The following is a 15,026-nucleotide window of genomic DNA, read 5'->3' as shown; positions in this document are numbered from 1 at the left end:
ATGGGTTTCCTGCTTTCTCCAGGGAGCCGCAGCCCACCTGGACAGCGAGGAGCAGCAGCAGCGGCTGCACGAGGCAGCGGAGGGGCTCCGCATGGCAACCAACACTGCAGCCCAGAACGCCATCAAGAAGAAGCTTGTGCACAAGCTGGAGGTGAGATGCTGGGCAAGGGGCTGTGGAGGGCGAGCAGACATGGTCAGCAAATGAGACCTGGCTGGGAGCCCCTGTGTCTCTGAGCTTTCTGGAGGGATAAAGTCCTTTTCATGTACAGTGTCCATGCTGCATCCTGCAGAAACCTCCCCACTGCTCCCTTCCCTTCCCTTGTGTGCACCGTGTTGCTTTGGGATGCTGGGCATCAAGGGTGCTGGGTATGCTCTGTTGTCACAAGTGGAGGCACAGGAGAAGCAGCTTAGGGGGAGCTGGGCCCCGGTGCATGGCAGGGAGGCTCTGGGGTAGGCTGCCACACTGCCAGTGCTAACCCATGCCTCCCCCTGCCAGCACGTAGCCAAGCAAGCCACCGCCTCTGCCACCCAGACCATTGCCGCTGCGCAGCACACTGCCTCCTCCAACAAGAACCCCGCCGCACAGCAGCAGCTGGTACAGAGCTGCAAGGTAAGGGCCTGGGCCTGATCCTGACATCTCCTGCACCACCTGTCCCTTCTCCCATCAGCTGTGCCAAGGCTCTGTGCTCGGCCTCAGTGGGCAGGCAGACCTTGGGGTCCTCGTGCAGCTCCCCTGGGAGCCAGTCTTCCGGTCACTGGTCCCAGATTAGATCCATGGGGAGCGCAGTCTCCTCCCAGCTGAGCCTCTCCAGTGACCCTCCTCTCTGGCAGGTGGTGGCAGAGCAGATCCCAATGCTAGTGCAGGGCATGCGAGGAAGCCGTTCCCAGCTGGACAGCCCCAGCACCCAGCTGGCTCTCATTGCTGCCAGCCAGAACTTCCTGCAGGTACCCGCACTGCCTGGAGCCTCCTGCGCTGGCTCCGGCACAGGCGTTACAGCTTTCATACTGTGCTTGGCCCTCCTAAGATATCGTGAAGCCTACTGCACGTGGGCATCAGAGAGATGCTGCGTGTTTGTCCCCTTCTCACGGCTTTTTCTTTTGGCCTGGCAGCCCGGTGGGAAGATGGTAGCTGCAGCCAAGGCCACTGTCCCCACTGTCACGGACCAAGCCTCTGCGATGCAGCTCAGCCAGTGTGCCAAAAACTTGGCCGCGGCTCTGGCTGAGCTCTGCACGGCCACCCAGAAGGTGAGAGGCTGGGTCCCGTCATGCAGCAGAACCCTGGCTACACAGAGCAGGGTGGGGATGGCAGGGCAATGGGGAGAGCCCGATAGCAGGTCACAGTCTCTGCCACGGCAGGGTGGGCTTGGTGGTCGCCCCGCTCACCTTCCCTTCTCCCCATCGCAGGCTCAGGAGGCGCGCGGACCCCTGGAGATAGACTCCGCACTGGGTCTCGTGCAGAGCCTGGAGAGGGACTTGCAGGAAGCTAAGGCAGCTGCCCACGACAGCAAGCTCAAGCCTCTGCCGGGAGAGACAGTGAGGGCGTGGGGAAGGGCGGCGTGGGATGGGTGCTGGGGCAGGGGAGCCACCGGGGTGGAGGCTGGAGGTGCAGCCCACCAGCATGTCCCCACTCATCTCCCCACAGATGGAGAAGTGTGCCCAAGACCTGGGGAACAGCACGAAAGCCGTCAGCTCTGCCATTGCTCACCTTCTGGGAGAGGTGGCCCAGGGCAATGAGAACTACACAGGTACTGGCCTCCGCACCGGGGCTGGGAGAGAGGAGGGGGCCACACTAGCAGCGAATGACCTCTCCACTCCCCCCAGGGATTGCTGTCTGAGAGGTGGCCCAGGCCCTGCGCTCGCTCAGCCAGGCTGCCCGTGGTGTGGCAGCCAGCACCTCTGACCCACAGGTGCAGAGTGCCATGCTGGAGTACGCTGGCGATGTCATGGATAAAGCCAACAATCTCATTGAGGAGGCGTGGAAAGCGGTGGCAAAGCCCAGTGACCCGGAGAGCCAGCAGCGCCTGGCTCAGGTGGGGGGAGCCCCGGTGCCCCCTGCCAGCCCACAAGAAGGGCATGCGGCTGGCCAGGGGATGGTGACCACTCTTTGCTTCTCCGCAGGTGGCCAAGGTGGTGTCACAGGCCCTGAGTCGCTGTGTCAGCTGCCTGCCAGGACAGCGGGACATGGACGCTGCCATCTGCATGGTGGGAGAGGCCAGCAAGAGGCTGCTCATGGATTCAGCGAGCTGAGCCGGGGTGGGAGGGGAAGGTGGGGAAGCCTTGTAGGGATGCAAACTGGTCTGTCCACGCTGGGTTCCTCTCTAGCGTGTCCCCAAGCAGGTGCCAAATCTTCATCCTCCGTCTCTATCCTCTTCACCGCCTCTCCTAACCCCTCTCCCTGCCTCCAGTTCCCTCCCAGCACTAAGAGCTTCCAGGAGGCGCAGAGCCAGCTGAACCGGGCGGCCGCGGGGCTCAACCAATCTGCCGACAAGCTGGTGCAGGCGTCGCGTGGCACCCCTCAAGACCTGGCCACGTCCTCTGGCAAATTTGGGCAGGACTTCAATGAATTCCTGCAGGCAGGAGTGGAGATGGCCAGCCAGTCCCCGGTGAGAGCAAATACCCATTGGGGGATCCTGGGTATGGTGAGAGGTTTGGGGTGCCTGGGAAGGCAGCTGACTGCAGGCAGGGTGGCTGGGCAGCAGTGGTTAGGGTGGCTGTGGACAGCGCAGCCAGTGAGATGGGGGTCTGGGGCTGTGAAAAACCACAGCAGCAGGGGGAAAGTGGCTTGGGTTGGTTCAGCGAGCGTTGCTGCCATATCCTTGCTGTTGGCGGACAAGTTGTTATGAAGGGAACTGGCTCAGCTTGGAAACCACTGGAGAAGACCCAGGGTTGGTGTGGAGCTTGGAAACCTGTTGCAGGTAACTCTTCTTGGCTCCTTGCAGAATAAGGAAGACCGGGTGCAGGTGGCGTCGAACTTGAGCATCTCCACGTCCTCCAGTAAGCTGCTGCTGGCTGCAAAGGCGCTCTCTGCCGACCCTGCAGCTCCCAGCCTCAATAATCAGCTGGTGGCAGCGGCATGGTAGGAGGAACCGCTCCCTGTGAGCTGTTTGCTGTAGCAGTGGGGCCAGGTGACGGAGCCAGCATTGATCCATGGGTCTCTCTCCCTGTCCCTGGCAGGGCCGTGACCAACAGCATGTGCACCCAGTAGGCGCCAGGCCAGAAGGAGTGCGACAATGCCCTGTGGGAGCTGGAGGTGAGAAACCACATCTCGTCAAGGCAGTGGAGGGGCTGAGATGGCTGGGTGCTGAGATGGTGAGGAGGGGGCAGCTGCGCTCCACTGTGAGGGGCGGGAGGGAGCGAAGAAGAGGTGCAAGCGGAGAGCATGGACCCTTCCCCTGGATGTGACAGCCATGTCCCTGCAGACAGTGAAGGAGCTGTTGGAGAACCCCACCCAGACTGTCAACGACATGTCCTACTTCAACTGCCTCAACAGCATCATGGAGAACTCCAAGGTGAGCCCTGAGCTAGGGGTGGAGGTTTGGGGAAGGATGGGAAGGTTTGGGAAGGATGTGGGGACAAAAGGAAAGGTAGTTCCTCCCGTGTTGATGAAGCACAGTGAGCTCTGAGCCTGGGAGCACTGCAGGAGTGGGAGGTGGTCTCTAACTGGTGCGTGGTGTGTCCTGCAGGTGCTGGGTGAGTCCATGGCTGGCATCTCCCAGAATGCCAAGAACAGCAAACTGCCCGAGTTCAGTGAGTCTATCGGTGCCGCCTCCAAAGCTCTCTGTGGGCTGACGGAGGCAGCTGCCCAGGTGAGATGCACTCAGTTCCAGCCCCGAGCGTTACACCTGGTGCATAGTTGCCATACACACCCCTCCCTTGCCCCTCCAAGCCTGGCCCCATGGGATGGTGCCTGCTCTGAGCCTCCCCACCGCATGCAAGCTCTCACTGCCTCTCTCATGCTCCCAGGCTGCCTACCTTGTGGGGGTCTCGGACCCCAACAGCCAGGCTGGACAGCAGGGCTTGGTAGACCCCACTCAGTTTGCCAGAGCTAACCAAGCCATCCAGATGGCCTGCCAGAACCTGGTGGATCCTGCCTGCACCCAGTCCCAGGTGAGCATGAGGTGGGGCACTGTTATGGGCATTTTCTTGCACGAAAGGGAGCGTGAGGCTAGCAGGAGGAACTGTGTCCCAAGAGTTGGCCAAAATTATGGGTAGTGTCTTATCAGGCCCCATCAGCTGTACTGGGAACTAGCTGGCAACAGTGACAGTCCAGATAGGGAGCTGTATGGGTGTGCAGGACCTTGACAATCCTTCTTGGGTCCCAAGAGGGACCTCTGTGGTCACTGGTGCCCTGTGTGGGGCTGGTGAGAAGGGAGAGCTGTGGGGATGGGGAGATGCAGTGGGTCCTGCCTCACCCTGCTCTTCCCCACAGGTGCTGTCAGCAGCCACCATTGTATCAAAGCATACCTCGGCCCTGTGCAACACCTGCCGCCTGGCCTCCTCCCGCACTGCCAACCCTGTGGCCAAGCGCCAGTTTGTCCGGTCAGCCAAGGAGGTGGCCAACAGCACGGCCAACCTGGTGAAGACCATCAAGGTGCGGTCTCCCTGCTGGGGCGCTGTGGTGTGGATGGGATTTGGGGCATAGTGGGGGCTGGATAACTGCCCCAGTCTCTCTATGCCAGGTCCTGGATGGCATGTTCAACAAGGAGAACCGGGAGCGGTGCCACACTGCCACCACCCCTCTCATAGAGGCCGTGGATAACCTGACGGCCTTTGCCTCCACCCCAGAGTTTGCCACCATTCCTGCCCAGGTCAGCCTGGAGATAGGATGCTGCAGGGGCAGGGAAGGGCTGTGACGGGGGCTGCTGAAGGGTGGGGAGGAGCTGTGTCTCCCCCTGAGCTTGGGATGGGGCCCCAGTGCAGGGCTGGAGCTTGGGGGGTGTGTGATGGGGAGGTGACAGCAAACCTTGGGCTTCAAGGGGCTGCTCCGGGGTGAGGGTCATAGGAGAGGGAGGGGGTAACTTCCCACAGTCCCTCGTCTGTGTCACCAGCCCATCGTCTCCCCGTGCAGGGGTGCAGAGCCATGGAGCCCATTATCTCTTCGGCCAAGACCATGCTGGAGAGCTCTGCTGGCCTCATCCAGACCGCCCGCTCTCTGGCTGTCAACCCCAAGGACCCGCCACAGTGGTCAGTGCTGGCTAGCCACTCTTGCACTGTCTCAGACTCCATCAAGAAGTTGATCACCAACATGAGGTGAGGCAAGTCCTGCCCGCTTGGCCATGGCCCTGTCCCCACTGGTGGGTACCCCTGCTCAGGCTTACTCCAAGTGAGCATCCTCAGGGATGTTTTGGCTCATCTTCTCCTCGGCCGCTGCCGGGGGGGCACAAGGGATGGGATGGAAGATGCCATCCCTTGTCTTGTACGGGAGCTGCTCCTCCAGCCCTGGCACAGGTTGATGGGGACGTGTGTTGGTATGCCTGGGCTCTGACACCAGGTTGCCCCCAGCCCAGAAGAAGGGGTCCTGCCCCTCACCAGCACCATCTGAGGCCAGGGGCGAAGGGATGGCATAGTGCCTGCCAGTGCTGGGCTGATCTGTCTGTCACGCAGGGACAAAGCTCCGGGACAGTGGGAGTGTGATGAGGCCATCGAGGTGCTGAACAGATGCATGCGGGAAGTGGACCCTTGCTGCCATCAGCCAGCAGCTGGCCCCCCGAGAAGATATCTCCCAGGAGGTGGGTTGGGGACACACTGCTGCAAGCTCAACTGGGGCAGGTGTCTCCCCCTGGCTCCCAGCAGCGCGCAGTGACCCCAGCCCCACTGCAGCCTCACGCGACACCCTCTTTGCGACAGGCTTTGCACAACCAGATGATCACGGCTGTTCAGGAGATCAGCAACCTGATTGAGCCCATGGCCAGCACAGCATGGGCTGAGGCCTCACAGCTGGGGCACAAGGTAATGTGGGGACAGGGATGGGGAGCTGCTGCTGAGGCGCTCAGTGCATGTGGAGGAGCTCACAGTGGGAGGAGAGACGCGAGGCAGCTGGGGCTGGAAGCTGCTGGCGCTGACGCTGCTCTTCCCTAGGTGTCCCAGATGGCTCAGTACTTTGAGCCTCTCATTATAGCGGCTATCAGCGCTGCCTCCAAAACACCCAACCACCAGCAGCAGATGAACCTCCTGGACCAGACCAAAACGCTGGCCGAGTCCGCCCTGTAGATGCTGTATACGGCCAAGGAGGCCGATGGGAATCCGAAGGTGAGCAGGAGGAGCACATGTCAACAGCATGCTCCCCTTCACACGTGGGTGCCACGTGAGAGGCTTGGCCATGTGCCACACATGCGTATGCCAGACACAGAAACCTGGCCGGGGCTGCCGTAAGTGTGCGGCATCCCTGGTGGGAGGGGAGCTGCTGCCTGCTTTCCCTCACTCTGGCTCATCCTTGCAGCAAGCTGCCCGCACCCAGGAGGCTCTGGAGGAGGCCAGGCAAATGATGAAGGAAGCGGTGGAGGACCTGACCACCACCCTGAATGATGCAGCCAGCGCTGCAGGTGTTGTGGGGGGCATGGTGGACTCCATCACCCAGGTCATCAACCAGGTGAGGGGAGCGTGGAGAGGACCTGGCTAGGGATGAGTGTGGAGGAGAGGAAGAGCCAGTCAAACCCTACAAGGTCTCTGGGCTGGGGCTGGAGGCAGACTCTCCTGATGGTCTCTTGCAGCTGGACGAAGGGCCAATGGGCGAGCCAGAGGGGACCTTTGTGGACTACCAGACCACGATGGTGAAGACGGCCAAGGCCATCGCAGTGACTGTGCAGGAAATGGTGGGTGTGAGCAAGCCTGTCACCATAGAAAGTGGGCCTGTCACCCAGGCAGGGCAACCACCCTCCTTGCTTGCCTGTACCAGCATAGGGCCCCTCCATCTCCTGCTCTTCTTCCATTGGCAGGTCACCAAATCCACCACCAACCCAGATGAGCTGGGCATACTGGCCAACCAGCTCACCAACAACTATGGGCAGCTGGTGCAAGAGGCCAAGCCGGCTGCACTCACCGCCGAGAATGAGGAGGTGCGAGCATGGGGTGTGCCATGGGGGCAGAGCAGGATCTGCTGGGGCATGAGAGCAGAGGACAGGGGCGCTTGAGCCTCCCATCGGAGCTGGGGGCAGGCAGTATTCAGACCTCCCTTGCAACACGGTGTGGAAACGTGGAGTAAAGCCATGTTTTCTTTTTCTTCCTCCTGAGTTGGGAGGACTGGGAGAGGTGGGGGTGGCTGGTGTTTCCCAGCGGGTATCACGGATGTGAGAGCTTAGTTCCCCACTGGCTCTCTCACATACGTGTTCCCCTCCAGGTTGGCTCCCACATCAAGAGCCGGGTGCAGGAGCTGGGTCATGGCTGTGCTGCCCTGGTCACTAAGGCTGGAGCCCTGCAGTGCAGCCCCAGCGATGCCTACACCAAGAAGGAGCTGATGGAGAGCATGTGCAAGGTTTCTGAGAAGGTGAGCGGCCCAGAGAGAGGTGCGATGGCGTGGTGAGGTGGGAGGGATGCTGGATTGAGCCACGTGCCCTTGGAGCCACCGTGCTGGGTTCTCCCCTGGTCCTGTTGGGTTCTGTCAGCTCTCAGCCACGCTTGCCCTGGCCTGATTCAGCTGATGGGGTGGAGGATGTATCCCCCTCTCCAGGCACTTGTAACAGCAGCTGATGCTGTGATGGGTGAGTGTGACATCCAGATGCTGCCTGCTGACATGCCGATGATGTCCTGCTAGGGAAGACTAATCTACACACTGGTGGCAGCCCAAGGCCCTCCAAATCAGCTCTTGTAGTGGTGGATGTAGCATTTGCTGTGTCTCTAGCCAGCCTGCAGCTCATGCTGGGTGATTGATCTCTCCTGTACCTTTTGCTGGCATGGTGGAAAGCGTCCTGTCTGTCAGTCAATCTAAAGAGCACACTTCTGAATAACAGACAAAAATATGGCTAAAACCCTCTAGTTGATAAGGGTAGAGCAGCAATGCTTGTAAGCAAGGTTACAAAAGCAAAACAAACACTTGTTCGTAGTGCCTGGCATGTGTCTGCATGCTCAGGGCCTCCTGCAGGTCCTTCCTTTCCAAGATTGCTTTCCATCAGGAAACATGTTCTCCTATGAGTGCTTGCCCAAGTACAGAAATTGAGTTGAGCAGTTAAAGAAGGAATGAGCTGCAGTGTTCTGATGTCCATCGTGCAAACCATATTCATTTGGAAACTAGCAGAGTTCAATATCTCCTGGACCCTCAAACACAATAGGTACAAGGTAAAAATATGGAAGCTAAGAAGGGGTGTCCAGACCACACGATTCCCAATTCCCCTCCTTGGTGTGAAGTGGCTTCATCCTGGGGAGGTGTCAGAGGAGATGTGCAGTGAGGGTTGCCTGAATCTGCTCTGCTCCCCCAGTCACCCTGCTTGTACCCCGCAGGTGTCTCACGTGCTGGCAGCCCTGCAGGCTGGGAACCACGGGACACAAGCCTGCATCACAGCAGCCAGCACCGTCTCCGGCATCATTGCTGACCTCGACACCACCATCATGTTTGCCATGGCAGGAACCTTCAATCGGGAGAACTTGGAGATCTTTGCTGACCACAGGTACCTGGGTGCCTCGCCAGAGATGGGGGGGGCAGACTGTGTCCTGCAGTCTCCTGTCTTTCTGAGCTGTGGACCAGCCCCAAGGAGAGCTGCAAGTTCAGGTCATGCTGGCTCTGTTTCCCCTCCAGCTCATACGTACAGAAGGCAGGGTCTAGAGTCGCTCTACGCCCCAAGGAGCATGTGTGTGTAGTGGGCTGTGTCCTCTCTGACTCCCTTCTTCTCCCTAGGGAGGGCATCTTGAAGACAGCCAAGGCGCTGGTGGAGGACACCAAGGTGCTGGTGCAGAATGCCACAGCCAGCCAGGAGAAGCTAGCCCAGGCTGCCCAGTCCTCTGTGTCCACCATCACCCACCTGGCAGAGGTGGTGAAGCTGGGTGCTGCCAGCCTGGGATCTGAAGACCCAGAGACTCAGGTGGGATGGGGTGTGTGGGGTGAATGGAGGCTGCTCATAGCTTGCTTGAAGGGGCTGAGGGTTGAAGGTGTTTGTGTGGTGCTCTGGGCTGGACTCTGCGTGTATACACGTGTGCCCTGGGGTGTCCAGATTTCCCACTGCTGGGCCACACCAGCCCCAGCCTGAGTGTAACCATAGCCAAGCTGTTGCCCTGGTCTTGTTCTCCCCCAGGTGGTCCTGATCAATGCTGTGAAGGATGTGGCCAAGGCACTTGGGGACCTGATAAGTGCCACCAAGGCAGCTGCTGGCAAAGTTGGGGATGACCCTGCTGTCTACCAGCTGAAGAACTCTGCCAAGGTCTGAGCTGGACCTGATGGGAAGGAGGGTATGGGGCAGGGGGGCTGGAGAAAGAGCAGGGGGGCTTCTCTGCTTGCTTGGTGGCAGGAGGACAACTGGGGGGCAGTCAGGGCAAAGGGGGAGGAAGGGGCACATAAAAGGTGGAGCACAACATGCAAGAGGAGGCATTGATGGGAGAACAAGATGAGGTGGTGCGAGTGGAGTATGGGGACGGGGCAGTTTTGGACCAAACCATGAGGGAGGGACAGGTGCCGGCAGCAGCCCAGAGCTTGCATGGGGCTTCACCTGGTGCTCTTCTCCCTTTCACAGGTGATGGTGACGAACGACACTTCCTTGCTGAAGACTGTGAAGGCCATCGAGGACAAGGCCACGAAGGGGACACGGGTGCTGGAGGCCACAATAGAGCACATACGCCAAGAACTGGCAGTGAGTACAGCCATGGTGGCGTGGCTGCCGTCCTGCCCACCAGCTGCCCCCACACCTCACCGCTGCTTCTCGCCTCACAGGTCTTCTCTTCTCCCGTGCCTTCCGCCAAGGTCTCCACCCCGGAGGACTTCATCTGTATGACGAAAGACATCACGATGGCCACGGCCAAAGCGGTGGCCGCTGGCAACTTGTGTCGGCAGGAGGACGTCATCGCCACAGCGAACCTGAGCCACTGTGCCACTGCAGATATGCTGCGCGCCTGCAAGGTACGGCAGGGGTCAGCGGGGGCTGTGGGTCTAGCACGGGTTTGTGGGGGCAGCATGCACCCCGCAGGGGAGGTGCCTGGATGTCAGTCGGGGTTTGCTGTCTCTGGGTTTCAGGAAGCCACCTACCACCTGGAGGTGAACGGGGACGTGTGGCAGCGGGCACTGCGCTTTGGCAAGGAGTGCACCGATGGCTACCTGGAGCTGCTGGAGCATGTGCTGGTGGTGAGTGTCTCTGCCCTGGTTCCCAGGGTGGGCAGAGGCTGCCCGTGGATGCCAGGGTGCTTCCCAAACCCCCAAGGTCCTCTGGGCTCTGCACCTCCTCCCACTAAGGTCTTTGCACAGCCCCCTTCACTGCCTGTGCTGGCACAGCACATGGCTGAGCCCCTGCCATGGAAGCAGATGTCAGAGAGATGAACAGGCTCTGAGGAAAGGTATTTGGCTAACAACAGACGGAGATTAGCTGGCTGTAAACAGGTGGAGGCTGGAAATTCAACAACACAGGAGCAAAATCCTGAAGCAGCTTCCAGTGAGAGTGGTGGGAGTAAGAGACTTCAGCCAGCGGGTGAGGGGCAGAGCCCCCAATGGCTGAGGTGATGACTGCAAGTGCCAGCTGCACCCTTTTGATCCAGTCTTCCTCTAGCTTAGTCCTGAGGACTTCAGCTGGCTGCTTTAATTAACTGTCCTACAAGATGAGTGTAGTTTACAAGAAGCAAATTAAGACCGGATTAACCAAGAGAGTGGTAGAAAGGATCCAGTGAAGTCCTCCCAGCAGTTTGCGTTCTTGACGAGGTCACAAAGGTGGAGTCAAGGGCGCTGGAGGGATGTGCAGACCTACACCCGTGGAGCTGCAAGAGCCCTCAAACTGGGGTCAGGACAAAGATTGAGGGTGAGTCAGCTCTGCAGCAGGGTTTCACTAAGCTGGTTAGAAGGGCTCGGTAAGAGAGTGCTATTCAGGTTCACCAGATAGAAGGCAGTGGAGCTCAGACTGTGGTTTCCCACAGGGAAAAAGCCCCTTTAGGCAGAGGGTAACCAACGCTGGCAGCACAAAGAGGAGGTGGGCAGGAATCAACAGCTAGAAATTGAAGCTGGGTGGAGGGGAGGTCAAAGGACGGTTTTATCCAAAGGAGGTAACCACTGGGGTACAGTTCCAAGGGGAGCAGTGAGTTTTCAGTCCTCTGCATCTAGATCAAATATCTGTCTGGAAGATGCTTTAGCCACATGTAAGTCATCGCAGCCAAGGCTGTAGTGCTAAGGAAAAATTCTCTGGCTGACCTGTTGTTAACAGATGATTGGGCTAATGACTTACTGTGGCAGTGCCCAAGGTCAGCCTACTTGCAGGAACACGCTATTCTGCTGTATTTTGGGTGTAACCGTCCAGCTGCTATGTGGCATGTCTTGAATATCATACATGCGTTACATCCCCTGAAACATTCACTGGAGGTGCATCTTAGTAAGCTCATAGCTTCCAGGCTGCCTTCAGCTCCTGATAGAGATCATTCAGCAGTTTTAAACATGTCGTCAGAGCAGACAGCAGACTTCATAATGTGGCATTTTGTCTGGATGCGCTTATGAGGGCAAACCGTCTATCGCTGTGTGCCATCAGCTCGGGGACTCTGAGCCACGTGCAGCTCTAGTGAAATCCTGGATGGGGTAGCCACTGAGTGCAGGAAGGCTTGCACTGAGGGACTTGTGTCTACGAGATGTCCCAGAGGCTGTGGACACTCATCCCATCCTCGGACAGGAGACCAGCCAGGGTCACTTGAGAAAGCATCACAGACAATGCCCAATACATACACACATGTAGTGGGGCTGGGGGATCCCACTCTCCTTCCCTGGGGAGCGCACCCCAAACAGGCCAGTGCCCCCCCCCCCTTTTCCAGATGCTTACCTCTGCTCCTTCCCCACAGATCCTGCAGAAGCCAACTCACGAGCTGAAGCAGCAGCTGGCAGGCTACTCCAAGTGCGTGGCCAGCTCTGTCACTGAGCTCATTCAGGCAGCCGAGGCCATGAAAGGTAAGGAAAGGTCCTGCTTAAGGAGGCAGGACTGAGATTAGGGTGGAGGGCTCAGCAGCTGCTGGAGGAGGTAGGGCAAGTCAGAAATGAGGTTGCACGCAGGTTTAACCTGCCTCGCTTCCCGGTTTTTCTAGGGATGGAGTGGGTTGACCCAGAAGACCCCACCGTCATAGCTGAGAATGAGCTGCTGGGGGCAGCGGCTGCTATTGAGGCTGCAGCCAAGAAGCTGGAGCAGCTGAAACCAAGGGCCAAGCCCAAGGTGTAGTGGTGCTGAGCCCCATGCTCAGCTTGGGGCAGGCTGGGGCTCTCCTGCCTGGGCCTCGGCCAGACGTGAAGGGTCACACGTGGGAAGCCCCATCCAACAGCCAGTCTCTCTTCCTGCACTCCTGCCTCCCACATCCCCAGCTGGACCTTCCTCGGGCAGCCCACACCCTCCTTGTACCCCATGGCCTTTAATCCAGCTCTGTATGTGCCTCCCTCAGCCCCCCGCAGCCATCTTCCTGCTCTGCCCCGTCTGTCCCAGCACCCCTGCTTGGGACTTAAGCCCCACTTTTGCCCGCAGCAAGCAGATAAGAGCCTGAACTTCGAGAAGCAGATCCTGGAAGCTGCCAAATCCATTGCTGCAGCCACAAGTGCCCTGGTGAAGGCAGCCTCAGCAGCCCAGTGAGAATTAGTGGCCCAAGAAAAGGTAAGGCTGGAAGGGGGAAAGAAAATCTAGGGCTGTGGTGGGCTCTCCCTTCTCCTGGGGCTGCTTGCAGCCCTCGGGCCCCATGGCAAGGGGTGTGCGGGGTGGTGAGCCTCATTCCTTCTCTCCTGCCTCGCAGGTGGGCGCCATCCCTGCCAACGCAGTGGACGATGGACAGTGGTCCCAGGGACTCATTTCAGCCGTGAGTATCAAGGTCATGCCCGTGGGATGGGGGGGGGACCCTCCTCTCGGCAAAGATGAGGATGCCTTTGCACTTCTCTGTAGAAGAAGCAGCCTCTCTTGCTCCCTCTCCCACCAGTTGAGACATGGCATGGAAGCTGGTCATCCCCATCCCATGTCCCATGACCTCCTTGGGGCCGGTCCAGGCATATCCTCTCCAGGGGAGGCTCCTGCACGCCCCCTGACAGCCTCTCTCGCCGCAGGCACGCATGGTGGCTGCTGCCACCAACAACCTGTGTGAAGCTGCCAATGCAGCGGTGCAGGGCCACGCCAGCGAGGAGAAGCTTATCTTGTCAGCCAAGCAGGTGGCTGCCTCCACAGCACAGCTCCTGGTGGCCTGCAAGGTGAAGGCTGACCATGACTCAGAGGCCGTGAAGCGGCTCCAGGTGAGTCCCAGGCTGCCCTCCAGCCCCAGCTGCCTCCTCCCGGCTTCTTGAGAGGTGGGTGGGAGTGGGGTGAGGGCATGTGGGACTTCAGGATGGGGCCCTCCACAGCGGAGGTGTCTCCCCAAGGCTCATGCTCCCTACCTGTGTGTGTCTGGGGTTGCAGGCTCCAGGTAGCTTGGCCTTTACTGCTACTTTGTGCCGGGCGTACGCATGATGCTGGGCTACTGAGCCTAGGGGCATTCAGGGCTGATGAACTGGCATGGAAATGCCTGAAATTTGTGCACTGGATCCCTGGCATTCAAGAGGTTAATATTTGGGGGGCATGTTTTGTAGCACTCTTAATCCTCGGAGGCCGTGGCACACAAGAGGTTAATGCCCACATCTTGGGGGGGTTAACACTGGGTCCCAGTGCTGGTCCCTCAGGGCAAAGGGCTGGGGAGGGTCAGCGGGGCTACCCCCAGTCCCTGCCCTACAGCTCAAGACAGGAGCCAGAGCCCAGCTGGGAGCAGCAGCGCCTGAAATGGTCATGAGCGGGTGGTAGTGGCACGGCAGCGAGCCATGTAAAGGAATCCCTGCCTGCAGCTTCCAGCACGCCTGGCTGCCTCTCCTGTCTGCCAGCCTGGCCTGGGGCAGGGGTTCCTTCACCCCCCCCCAGGCAGCAGTCATGCCCTAGGGCTGGGACTTACGCTGCCACTCCCCCTCTTCCCCGCTGCAGCCTGCCAGCAATGCAGTGAAGAGAGCATCAGACAATCTGGTGAGGGCAGCACAGAAGGCAGCTGCCTTCCAGGACCACAATGAGACAGTGGTGGTAAAGGAGAAGATGGTTGGGGGAATTGCACAGGTGAGGAGTGGGGCCGCTCTCATGGAGCAGGGGCATCTCTGGCTGCCACCGCAGCCTGTGTGCGCCCATCTCAGTAGCATGTCCTACCACCCACCAGCATGGGGCATGTCTCTGGAGAGCCTCAAAAAAATGCTGTGGGTGCACCCATCCCACCCAGCGCCAATTAAACACCGTGGCTTCACCCTTGTCCTGCCATGTGTAGCAGCGGGCACAGCCAGTGACCGTGCACGCTCCCAGGAGCATAATACCCTGGCTTCTCCTTCATGTGGTGCCTGCGCCATCCCAGTGTCCAGGACACGCATGAAGGGCAGAGCATTGGGGAAGGGATAGGAGCTGCCTGGTATAGGCTGCCACAGGTCCCAGCGCTGCCTCCTGGCTATGGGCTTGCAGCTGAGACCCTCCACAGGGTGTGTGGGGCCGAGCCCCGGGAGCTCAGCTGAGCCCTGGGAGCTCTGCTGCTCCCCGTTATCTCCGGCGGACTGCAGTCCCACCGTAGGGACAGTAGTCCTCGTGCCTGGGGCCACACCAACCTAGGGAGGCTGTGGTTGTGATGGGGGGGAAGCAGCAGCCCGAGAGCCTAGCTCTGGGCTCGGCATTGCTACAGCGGAGGCTCTGGCCATCCCTGATGGAGGCAGCTGTGACCCTGGGGTGCTTGCCATGCTCTCCCAGCAGATCATCGCCGCCCAAGAGGAAATGCTGCACAAGGAGCGGGAGCTGGAGGAGGCATGGAAGAAGCTGGCCATGATCCAGCAACAGCAGTACAAGTTACTGCCCTTAGAGCTGCAGGACGAGGAGCAGAACTGAGCCCTGCGCTGCTCACCA

The 15,026-nt window shown here is 59.5% G+C and overlaps 1 protein-coding gene across 1 annotated transcript in view; it reads left to right on the top strand.

Moving 5' to 3' along the window:
* LOC104015316 (talin-1-like) overlaps nt 1-15,026 on the top strand; it is a 33,808-nt gene extending 18,782 nt beyond the window's left edge. The window contains 38 exon segments of the mRNA XM_087762439.1: nt 23-151; nt 497-610; nt 832-945; nt 1,111-1,245; nt 1,405-1,533; nt 1,643-1,745; nt 1,822-2,030; nt 2,119-2,238; nt 2,406-2,603; nt 2,940-3,076; nt 3,175-3,250; nt 3,420-3,509; nt 3,684-3,806; nt 3,964-4,107; nt 4,430-4,591; nt 4,680-4,808; nt 5,069-5,250; nt 5,605-5,676; nt 5,678-5,729; nt 5,848-5,949; nt 6,079-6,249; nt 6,440-6,589; nt 6,711-6,812; nt 6,936-7,055; nt 7,337-7,483; nt 8,434-8,600; nt 8,828-9,011; nt 9,222-9,347; nt 9,657-9,773; nt 9,854-10,039; nt 10,154-10,261; nt 11,947-12,052; nt 12,187-12,311; nt 12,615-12,740; nt 12,877-12,939; nt 13,181-13,363; nt 14,079-14,204; nt 14,877-15,026. Coding sequence (XP_087618565.1) covers nt 23-151; nt 497-610; nt 832-945; nt 1,111-1,245; nt 1,405-1,533; nt 1,643-1,745; nt 1,822-2,030; nt 2,119-2,238; nt 2,406-2,603; nt 2,940-3,076; nt 3,175-3,250; nt 3,420-3,509; nt 3,684-3,806; nt 3,964-4,107; nt 4,430-4,591; nt 4,680-4,808; nt 5,069-5,250; nt 5,605-5,676; nt 5,678-5,729; nt 5,848-5,949; nt 6,079-6,249; nt 6,440-6,589; nt 6,711-6,812; nt 6,936-7,055; nt 7,337-7,483; nt 8,434-8,600; nt 8,828-9,011; nt 9,222-9,347; nt 9,657-9,773; nt 9,854-10,039; nt 10,154-10,261; nt 11,947-12,052; nt 12,187-12,311; nt 12,615-12,740; nt 12,877-12,939; nt 13,181-13,363; nt 14,079-14,204; nt 14,877-15,008 — 4,959 coding nt within the window. The 3' untranslated portion in view covers nt 15,009-15,026.

Source organism: Nipponia nippon, unplaced genomic scaffold (assembly GCF_047370975.1).
Source record: "Nipponia nippon isolate SJK-2023a ecotype South Korea unplaced genomic scaffold, ASM4737097v1 scaffold_26, whole genome shotgun sequence".
In the NCBI taxonomy this organism is placed as follows: Eukaryota; Metazoa; Chordata; class Aves; order Pelecaniformes; family Threskiornithidae; genus Nipponia; species Nipponia nippon.
Note: the sequence above shows the minus strand (reverse complement) of the source record. Positions and strands in the feature narration are given on the sequence as shown.